The sequence below is a fragment of the Buteo buteo genome, chromosome 10, assembly GCF_964188355.1.
Source record: "Buteo buteo chromosome 10, bButBut1.hap1.1, whole genome shotgun sequence".
Taxonomy (NCBI): domain Eukaryota; kingdom Metazoa; phylum Chordata; class Aves; order Accipitriformes; family Accipitridae; genus Buteo; species Buteo buteo.
In genome coordinates this window covers 42830119-42841136 of record NC_134180.1, presented here as the reverse complement: position 1 = coordinate 42841136, position 11018 = coordinate 42830119, and the positions used below count along the sequence as shown (strand labels likewise).

The 11018-nt window shown below is 46.0% G+C and overlaps 1 protein-coding gene across 6 annotated transcripts in view; it reads right to left on the bottom strand.

Moving 5' to 3' along the window:
* Positions 1-11018, bottom strand: part of PDE4B (phosphodiesterase 4B) — a 193464-nt gene that overhangs the window by 90494 nt on the left and 91952 nt on the right. Inside the window, exon 1 of one of the 6 annotated variants that reach the window (XM_075037319.1) lies at positions 4240-5288. The exons of 3 other annotated variants lie outside the window; for them this stretch is intronic. In XM_075037319.1, coding sequence (XP_074893420.1) covers positions 4240-4286 — 47 coding nt within the window. In that variant the 5' untranslated portion in view covers positions 4287-5288. Of the gene's footprint in view, positions 1-1820; positions 1931-2192; positions 2318-4239; positions 5289-11018 lie in introns of those variants that run through there. 2 more of the 6 variants (XM_075037316.1, XM_075037317.1) reach the window with 2 other exon arrangements.

Sequence of the window (11018 nt, the reverse complement as noted above, 5' to 3'; positions counted from 1 at the left end):
CCATTTGTGAGCACAAGAGAAATATTTGGCCTTCTCTTTCTAAATTGTGCCTACAGATTTCTGAGTTATGTCTCTCAAACCTACCCTCTGCATATAAATCGTTCCTTTGTTGAAGATACTACCTATTTATAGAAGGCTACGGAATTAATACATGAAGACAACCAAAATGTTTTAAGTACATCTAAAGTTACAGCTAAGCCCCACAAAAACAAGATAACTTGAAGGTAGAGCAGATTTTTACCCACGATATTGGAGAGTATTAACTCCCAGACCAAAACCTGAGTACTTCAAAACTCAATTTAAAAATCATAGTCAGTATAGATGGTACCACAACATGAAAAACACTTCCAGCCTCATATCCAACTGCAAACATCTCAGCTTGAACCAAGTGAGTTGAAAGAGTTAGCGTCAGGACGGCTGGTTTGCACCCTGTGGTTATCACGCCTATGATAAATACGTTTACGTTTCAGTACTGATACAAAGATATGCCAAGAGCACCTGCCACTCCGACTGCAGTTATCTGCGGGCTGCGGAGCACCTCGAGGAACTCCCTGTGTTCCCAGCCAGAAGCAGAGACCTGGGGTTTCGTTCCACCGCTCCATCGTCTCTTGACAGAGTTTCTGCTCCTCCATCAAGGCCAGGTTGGACAGAGCTGAGCAACCTGGTCTAGTGGAAGGTGTCCCTGCCCATGGCAGGGGGGTCGGAACTACACGATCTTTAAGGCCCCTTCCAACCCAAATCCTTCTATTGATCGACACAACACAGCTGCCGTTCAGTCTCTGCATCACTTGTGCAGGGGACAGACCTGAGTTTTAAAACGTCCCTATGAACAAACGCCGACCACGAAGTTTCCCATTCCTCCACCGTGCATTTACAAGAGCAGATAGGCTGGTGGACTCCCAACTGCAGGCAACTATTTCCCATTTCCCCAAAACAACACCTTCCAAAGCCCCAGTCCAGCCAGAGCACCCCTCAGCACAGCACAAAGCCCTCCCCTCTCCCCCCCGAAAGCAGCAGTGACTGATGCCCCACATCGTCCACGCATGGATGGGAACCACCAGCTCCGCTCTTGAACTTGGTGGAGAACTTGGTGCTCCGAACCTAAAGGCCATGCGGGCTGGCCCCAGGCTGCACTGTTTGAACAGCTTCTCTGAAACGCATCACTAGCATCTGGTTTTAACGAGCCCTTTGCAATATGGAGCAGATGTTCGTTCACTCACATACCCACCTGTCAGTGAATGGTTACTTGGTTGATTTATTTTAATTAATATATTTTGAATAGTTCCAGCTAGCAAACAGTTACGCTTCCACCAACCTCTACAATGCTTTTTTTTTTTGAAGTTTAGTTAAAGAGTTTGCTTATGCATGATGGGACAGAGGAAAGAGAAGCTCAGAAGAGGACCTAGAATGCATAAAAGAGGAACAAAATGCCTGAAGATACAATGCAAATGGCTAACAGTAATTAACAAATCTCATCCCTGATGCATGCTCTCAACAAGCAACCTGGCGGTTACAAAGGTCATGATTAGCAAGATTCAGGCTGAAGCTGTAACTAGAATATGCTTTATTTCCACCTGTGCACAGGTTACGTGGATTCTTACAGGATAACTCCTATCCCCCCCTTTGTAAATCAATATACTGACAGGGCTCCCTTTGAGCTGTACAGTTTTAAATTACATGAAACTCTGCTGATGGACCAAATTGGCTCCGATGGCCCCACTTGTCTCCAGGACCCATCTCTGACAACCCTCCCTCTTAGGCTTACAGTCCCGCTGAGCATTTATGTCAGTTCTACACTTCCTAGAGCTACAACTACTTACGTTGCTCTTGCAACTACAGCAATGTATTTCTCCTTTCTGCGAATGAAACGCTTTTTTCCGTAACACCCTCTACTCTGCACAGGCGTTAGCACCATCCCTAACTAACGCACACGGTCTCTCCTCTTCACTGCATTTGCAATTCTGGCAAATCGATTAACGCTTCCCACCCCTTTCCTCCTGATCCAATATTCCTCTGTCTTAAACTACTAGGGTTTCTTCTCAAGAGGAACTTGTGAAATTCAACCAACAACTCCCCCTGCCAAAACGTCAAGGGGAAGCCATGGTAATAATTCCAAGATAGGTCTAATATGGGCTCTGCTAATGCACAGCAACACCTGCTGCTGCGTCAGGCGCAGCCACATGATTCCTCACTTATCTCCGTCCTTCAGATCTGGCACGTCGCTGAGTGCTGGCAGCAAAGGCACATCTTCCTTCCTGAGCTCGCCCAGCCTGATCTGCCGGCACCGGACCGCAACCCCCATGGCTGGGTGCCTTCGGAGCTTGCTCACACACAGAAACAGTTTTGCAGGGGCAACGCTATGCAGATTTTGACGCTCCCGTGGCCGCTGCTTGTCGAGATCCTGCTGGGATCTTCCACACGCACGCCTGGATAGCACACCTGAACTCTCCTCTACTGCTGCAGACAAATGGACACGTACGGAGAAAGGAAAGCTGAAGTATTTTGGTACAAAGATGACGGATGCCAGTAACGTGCTTGTCTGAAACTACGAGACTGTGTGACGCGTTGCACAGCAGTTGTATATCTGACACCGTGATTACATGGTCCTTATTCTTCTGCAAGCATTACATCTGCTTGGGGAGCGAATACAGGAGTCAAACAGAGCGAGCACGGCAAGGCGGCCAGCACAGCCACCCGAACAGCACGTGCTGGACCGCTTCGGCCAGGCAGGGACACGTGCCACCCACACCCTTTGGCCTCCCCAGCACACAGCAGCCGTGTGAGCCGGCGAGGTGACACGGGCCACCAGGTCTGTCCGGCAGAAGGACAGGGGGTGTCTGGGCAGCGCCGTGCCACCACCATGGCTCCCCCGGGCCGGCACAGCCAGCGGTGGGAAGGAGAACGACCTCACCATCCATCTCGCCCCACTTCTCATCTCAGCTATCGATAGATTCATCAACGCCTCTCTGAGTGCGGAAGACACAGCCCTAACGTTTATGCAATGTAATGACAGACGCCGTTGGTTTTTTTAATTAAGAAAACCTCTCACCGACATGAACCTGTCCTCGGGAAGGGAGGACACACGGCACCTTGCACGGAGAACTCAAGCAACCGGTGGGACCCTCCCTCCTTCCCCTTCTTGCTGCCTCCTTGTTTCTAGGGGCCCCGTTTCTTCCTTTCTTAACGTTTGCTTTAACCAGAGGTCTTCCTATGATACAATAATGCATTTTTCCTCTTCTCTAAATATTTACCTTTCCATTCTCCTGTCCCTGAAACACCACACACGGCCCTTCTTGATGAGCAGACTCTGTGCTCTGGAGAAGGAAAGCTAACTGTGTATCTTTACAGCACCATTTAAACGCTCAGAGCCTTGATATTTTTACTAATATATACAAATACTGAGCTATAGGTTCATCTCGGAGCCTAATGCAGAGGGAGCCACAGTTAAACGATTATAAGCAATAATAAGATTACATAGAATAAATTCTATGTAAGACCAGAATATATATGTGTATAGGTAAGACTACAGAATACAGTATTTGAAGATCTAGAATGTAAAATTCTCTCTAGTTTTTGTATTCCTACAAGATGCTGTATAGACTACAGAGAATATCTGCAACTGTAAGTCCATGTATATCACACTGCCCAATGACCTCATACCTTAACTCCAACCACAGACCTTTACCTATAAAAAGGAAACCCATTTCGGTGCAGTCTGTCAAACACAAACCCGCGGGACATGCCTCTGAAGTTTCCCTCACATCTCCCTCTGCCCTAACACGACCAGATTAGAGCAGAGGCAGCAGCGGCAGCTCCATCTGCTTATTAAAATGCAAGAGTAGTTGACAACACTTGAGAAGGTACAGAGGTAACACCATGAAATCACCCAAGTGGAAAGACATTTTAGTGACTCATTACTTTTTAAAATGAAAATGTATGTTCGTACACATCTTATAACAAAAATAATTAAGCACAATAGAAAATTCTCCATACTCTTCACACCCCCCCAATTACTAGGCATTGTGAGGGTGTGTTGTGAGATCAAAATCTGATCAGGAAAGACAGAGGAAAAGAAAATATTCAGCAAGCACCGTGACAATCTTACAGCTTGGGGAACACGCATATCCTTATCAATGCTTCCGTTCAGCAGCTGCTTTTTGCAAATGTAAAATCGCACACTTTCAAGCTCTTTTGCCCACCAGAAATGCTCTGATCCGGACAAAACCAAGTAATACTTACCAAATCCACGAATGACGGCGATTAGGTAAAAAATTAATATTTAACATCTTCCAAGATGATACTTGTCTTCTACTGGTCTGAAAATATTCAGTACATTTTCCGCTTGTTCCAAACTTCTTTTCTGAAGTTGTATCAGTGGCACGTAGATGTTTCCAGGAGTTTTTATTCTTTGTGATTACATGTCAACTCCCATTCCAGGGTGGATGTCACTTTATATACGAATGCAAATGACTTGGCAATCAAAATGTGAGGGTGCATGTGGAACAGCCTCTACGGACTCCCATATTTCTTCATTTATATCAGAAGAAGAAGAAGAAAAAAAAAAAATCTATTTCTGGCAAAGCCTTGACTGCAGTTTCCTGCTCTCATTTGTATAATCCCTTCCAGTGATCCTGAGACAGGGGGCAAAAAAAAAGCAAGCCTTTTCCAACCTGGAGAAACATCCCCATCTTCCTGTTTATCCTTTCCAGGTCATATCCCTCGTTCATTCACTGCCTTCACAGACGAATCAAAGTTTTCGGATGCTGCAGAAACTCCGCTCCCAGGTCCCTCCTGCGCAACCCGCTCCGCACCGCGGACGCGAGGATGACATTCCCAGGGTGACGGGGTGCAGGCAGCTACAGGGAGGACCCAGGTCCCTGTCCAGGTTAGGGGTTACAGGCAGGAGGGAGCACGTCTCTACAGAAAAAGGCCTGGCTTATCCATCCCACCAAACTAGAAGAAACGGCAAAGCATTCAGAGGGCTGCAAGCTCCCTGCAAGGGGTCATTCTGCACAAACACAGGCGTGCTCTGCGTTACTGCTGTCACTCAGGGACGGGTCTGTGTTTCTGGACGGCATCCCTAGCTGCCTCTCCAGCCCTCCCTCTGCCTGGCTGGAGAGGTGCTCTGCCTGCAGGAAAATCCTCCCAGCAGCTACGTCCGCAGCTGCAACTTCACCCAGAGCCTTTGAGCGAGAGCAGATTTGCGTGTCTCTGCATAAAATGGAATTTTACAAGATTTACATCTAAATCCCGCCGCTAAACATCAAACCCAGCACAGCTCCCTGGTGCATCGAGACGTCAGGGGGTGGGTGGTGGGAAGACAGCCGCCACGGAGCCGTGCGGGTAGCAGCTCCCGAAAAAAGGGCTTTCCGCAGCGGAGCAGCCCGGGGTTCGGCTGCCAGCCCCCCACCACGCACCCACAGCCGCACCGGGGCTGCCGCCGGCGCTCGGCAAGGCTGCGCCTCTGCCGGCGTCGGCGCTGGGGATGCAGAGCCGGGGAGGGGATCTAGGGACAAAGGGAGAGCTGCTTAAATAAAGGAGAATATAAAGCGCTTCCAGCAGCAACAGTGCGATGGTTTGGGAACGCTGAAAAGGGGATCTGCCCACGCGTCCCTGCCCAGGGAGCACCTCCGCCCACCCCAACGCGGGGGCAAGGAAGGGGGTTACGCTAATGAGGCTGGAGGGTATGCTGCGCTTCCGTCTGTTTGGGAAACAAGAAGTTCAATGTCAAGAAATGCACAGTTAGCTACGAGCAAATTTTCCGTTTACTGGATTTTTTTTTTTCTCCCAGTGAAGTCTCGAGACATTTCACCTTGACAACCAAAAGCAAGGGATTTTATCATCAGCTGAAATCGAACGCATAAGCAAACATGTCTAAATGGGCTTTCTATAGGTGATGTATAAATGGGCTTTACATTTCATCAGAGTCATAAGTGATGCAGAATGTTCCCTACCCACAGAGAGGAGGGTACCCAAAGCAGCGAGAGGGGAGCCCAGCAGCCCGGGGCACTGAGCAGGGGATGGCACCCCACGGCGCGAGGGGTCTCATCCCTATGCCGAGACCTGAAGCCTGCCAGACCACCCTGTCCATGTGTTGTAAGTCCAAACTGGAAAGGGGAATGAGTAACTGTTTTATTAATTAAGATCTCAAATCCAATTTCAAAATACGCAGGACGGGGTAGACTGGCAATGTCGTTACATACTAAGTCACCGACACAAAGCTAAGCAAAAACCCAGACTGGAAGAACTACCTGCTCCTCTTCTGTAACTGTTAGGTGAAACATGAAATCATATTTTATTCTACTGACATTAAAAAACATTTTATAAAGATGTAGGGGCAACTTAAAAGTATAATAAAAAAGTGAGCGTGCCTGTAAAGAGTATGGATAATCGATACGCGAACAGTTTGCGCCTCTCATTTGCTTTGCTGCATCTCCACTTCTGCCAATTTATTTTGAAAGGAGCCAGTTTCACACGCAGTGACGAGTAATTTTGCTTTCAGATCAGTGTAGACCACAGAATTATGCATCTTGGATATGAAAAAGGCCCACAAACATACATGGATGGAGATAAATATACAGATACACAGACACACGCACATCTTCAACTCCAGCCTGCAGATTGTACTACTGGTACAACAGGTAGTTGTACAAACGGCCATTTTTACATGCAGCCAGCAGAGACATCAATTCTGCTGTTACTGCCTTCAAAAAGGGAATTTACATTTTCAAAAGTGATGTTTCTTATGCTGGACATGCATGTTGGTTTGGACATAGTTGAAAACTCAGCTCAGAAGACAATTCAGGCATTTCTTAATGATGCAGGAATTCTAGATCACTGTGCCCTCCATTTCTTCTGTGAAGTAAAGCCCAGCATCACAGGCTTCTTCTATACACGCTTGGCACTTACAGCCAGGCTCGCAAAACCCAGCATCACAAACCCACTGATATACCTCATATGGTTTTCATAAATGAAAAACACTGTGTGTGAGAGTTAAATTAAGCAACTCCCCCCATGGGGCAGGCTGAAATTTAATTTGCTGTCAAATAAGAGAAATTCAGCTCACATAATGAGCTTAACCCAAGCCTCTGGGCCATTCCCACTGCATGTGCCAACATCGCGGGCTTGGGAAGAAACAAACCACTGTCACCCCCCAAATCTCCCACCCATCACTCTGCTGGCTTCTCATCCAATCCACACCCAACAAGTTGAAAACTCTCACAATTTCATGTGACTCAAAGAAATTCCTTTTTAATGTCCTCCTCTTGCCCTACACGATTCTGCCTTTTGAGCTTTTCCCCAGCTCCCAGGCTGGTACATTAAAATATTACCAGGTTTAAAATGGCTGTGCTCTCCACTCCCATGCCTGGGAAAAAACATCAGCATGTCCCTCATGAATAGAAAGTCTGCCACGTTGGCCTTCAACACTTTTCTTGGTGAACAAGACAAAATTAATTCACTGCTAATTTGGTAACAAACGATTTTGTGCACTATTGCTTCTTTTCTGTCCTACCCCACTGAGATTCCGCATTTTCTCTCCCTGCTTCCATTTGTATGGTATCTCTCTTCACGCTTCCAACCTTTCCCTTCATCGAGCATCCTGAACTTGATGTGGATAATTGCAGGGAACATGGCAGTAATCAAATGGTGGCCAGGTGGGAAGGATAATAAGTCATTCTCCCATTTTTTTCTCCTATAGCTTCTCAGACAGTTGAATAATTATCCTCCACTGAAGACCCAAATGAAAGACTAGCAATTGCAGTATCAACATGACATAAATGAATATAACTCCCAGGGCTATGATCAGAACCCACTTCTACCTCGCTTCTGGGTCTAAGCACCGCTGAGTGCCCTGCCTCCTACTCCTACACACTTCAAAAAATCATCAGATTGTTCATTTTGGTCTTTATCCATTGGGTGCCACATCTACATATTTAATATGTTTATTAATTAGAGGATAAAATGGCTTTGCAAGCCCTACTAATGATGAGTCCTAGTCCCATCGGTCCATCCTGGCAGCCCCAACACCGATGCTCCACTAGGGAAACTTCAAATATTTTGTGAAAAATTGCACAGACTCTTCAAAACCATTTGCTAGACAACCAGCACGTAACATTTTTTCCACGTCTTTCAGAAAAGTTACATAATGCAGCCATTGCGCAGCTGGCCTGATATCGTGCTGGCTTGAAACACTCCAGGCCCTTCAGCACTTCGTTACCTTTATTCCCTCAATCAACAGCAGGTCACTGCGAAGGCTCAGGAATGTTCTCTGTCCTCAAAAGGCACAGATACAGCAGCCTGAAAAAAATCAGCTCATATTTTGGATATCTTGAGACAAACCAGAAGCACAGCACATTTGTAAAAACATGCACATTCGATGCTGCCTCTTTCCAGGTTAAAGACCCTATCCTAATGCAAGAGTATAATGGGGTTTTCATCCCAGATAAATAAATAAAATACTAAATATATTTAGAGGAATATTTTGTCTTCCTCCTTGTTGTTAATAGTGGAATAATCAGGATAACATGCAAACACCCTAGCTTACAATCGAAAAGCATGAAAACCACTCAGAAACAAACTCCAATGCTGCTCCCCGGTATTTTATTAGCTCTTTTGCAGAGCAGTATCGACCCTTTCGCAATTGTTTATATTGTTGGGGTTTTTTGTCACGTGCCGCCGCCACAGGCTGCTTTGCGGAGTACAAAGCTATCTATTGATTTGGAAAGGATGCAATTGCTTGTGCACCAAACCAACTACTCAGCCACGCAGAGGCTTTTCATTCATTCCTTCTTTCTGGCCACACTGATTCATAATGATGAAATACTGATTTGCAATTCAAATTTCCTTCTTTCTTTTAAATAGGCTGCCCAAGGACTGACCCAAGAGCTCCAGGAACATTACCTTGCCAACCCTTACATTAAATACCAGCATTCTCCATGTAATACTGAAAAATGTACTTAATTAAGAAATGCAATCATAAAACATACACATCTATTCAAAATAATTAGCTCATCAAACATAATTTTAGGATAATCTATTTTTCTTGAATTTTGGAATTCTATTCACCAAATAATAAGCTACACCTGCTGTAAGCTGACTTGAAACCTGCAGGTAATTTGGTGTGCCAGGAAACTACTGGCTCCAAAATCTGACCTGGATCTCACACACTCTTCTGCAAAATGCGTATGCCAAAGACCTCCCAGGAATACAAGGCTAAATAAGCCGAGTGTTGGACAGCAGAAAGTAGCGAGCATAATTATAGGTATCTATTCATTAGGGACAGGCTCACCGAAACCTCTTGCCAATCCAGATGACTGTTTAATTGTCAACTCAACTCTTCAGGGATGTTTTTTCCCCTGCTCTGCAGCTGGTGCAGTCCCTACACCTGTGCGATGGGTGTTTAAGAGGTGCTGAACGTGAATGATGGGCTCCCTCACGTTGTCTTACACTCACGTTGAACTCGGTCTACAGAGCTCTGGGTAAATACAGGCGGGAGATGGCACAAGCACTTTATTTTTTCTGAAAGTGGTATCATTAAAAGTCATTTGGCAGCAGGAAACTGCAGTTTCTGGAGCAATGCTATCAATATACCCTGAATCTCTCCTCCACAAATGCAAAAATAAAGTTCCCCCCAGGACGATTCATCTTTTCGAAACAGGTACATCACCTCCATCTTTCTCACCAACACCTTCCTTCCCCGCTTCCCGTAAATAAAACCGTATTTTCTAACGGGTAAGACTCAAGCCAAGCAACTTAACATGGAAGAGGAGGCGCTTCAAAGCAAAACCATTCACTTAAAGGAGGCTAAATGGGAGAGACGGCATTTGCCTTCCAACCAGAGCGCAGGCTTTTCCCTCGGAGAAACCCCCAAACCTCTCTGGCCACCGCACAGGGAGAAGCGAGCACCGGACACAGAGTGATGCGCGGGGCATCACCTTCTGTGCTGCAGAGCATGCATCGACATGCAGGACCCAGCTCTTACATTGTACCGCAGCACAGTGAGCCACCAACAATGTACCAGACTGGCGTGGGTAAAGCGGGAGAGAGTCAGAAAGAGCCTGTACAAAAAACAGAGGAAACTAAACAAAGGGGAAAAAAAAGGGAAAATCAGCTTGCTGATACTCGATCCTGCAACCTCCCAGCGAACATTTCTGAAAAGTTTCCAACAGAAAATAACATAATGAATCAACAACAGCAGCTGGTTTGTGAATACCAAGTGCCACGTTCTTCAAAACAATCTCCAAGGGGTCTTAGTACTGACTTAGCTTGCAATTAATTAGTGGGAGAGTTTTTATCTATTTTATGTCAACAGCATATATGATGACATCTTTAGAATGCACATTTTTGGTGAGAGCACATCAAAATCTGAAAGCTGGGAATGTGCCATATACAGAAGAAGTGCATGCATTGAACAGGTTTCCATCTGGATTATATTTTGAGTTTTACTGCATCTTTAGGGAGCTTTAATTTTATGTTCCACTTTGGCTACTTCCAACCTCTAAAGCTTTCGCAAACCAATTTGTGGAAGAGATGCTGCAGGGGATGCAAGTTCCCACCGCAGCACGTGAAGTGACTAAACCAAAACCAAGCATCATTTATCTGATGGATACAGAAACTACCAGAAACTTAGGCTCTGTGCCTAAGACGCCATTTGTTTGCTCTCGATGCTCCACTTCTTTGGACACGCAGTTGCTGTACTACCTCAGTTAGGGAAGAAACACTGACAGCTGCTTTCTGGATGAAACTAAATGAAGTAACAGAGAAAAAGTGCTGTAATTCCTTGCATATCAGAATATCATCACCTGTAAGCAGACTAATAATTAGAGATGAGGCATCTCAGAGTAGTTAGGCGGTAACGTATCAAGCATCGTGAGGTTTCCCAAGCTTTCCACGCCGTGACTCTGGGTCCCCCCGCCATCGGTGGAGCCATCTGGAAAAGCAGATGCCGAACGAATGCCTGACGCCGGCGCGCTCTTCCATCTTCCCACTCCCTGCTGCAGGCCAGGAAGAAAATCTGA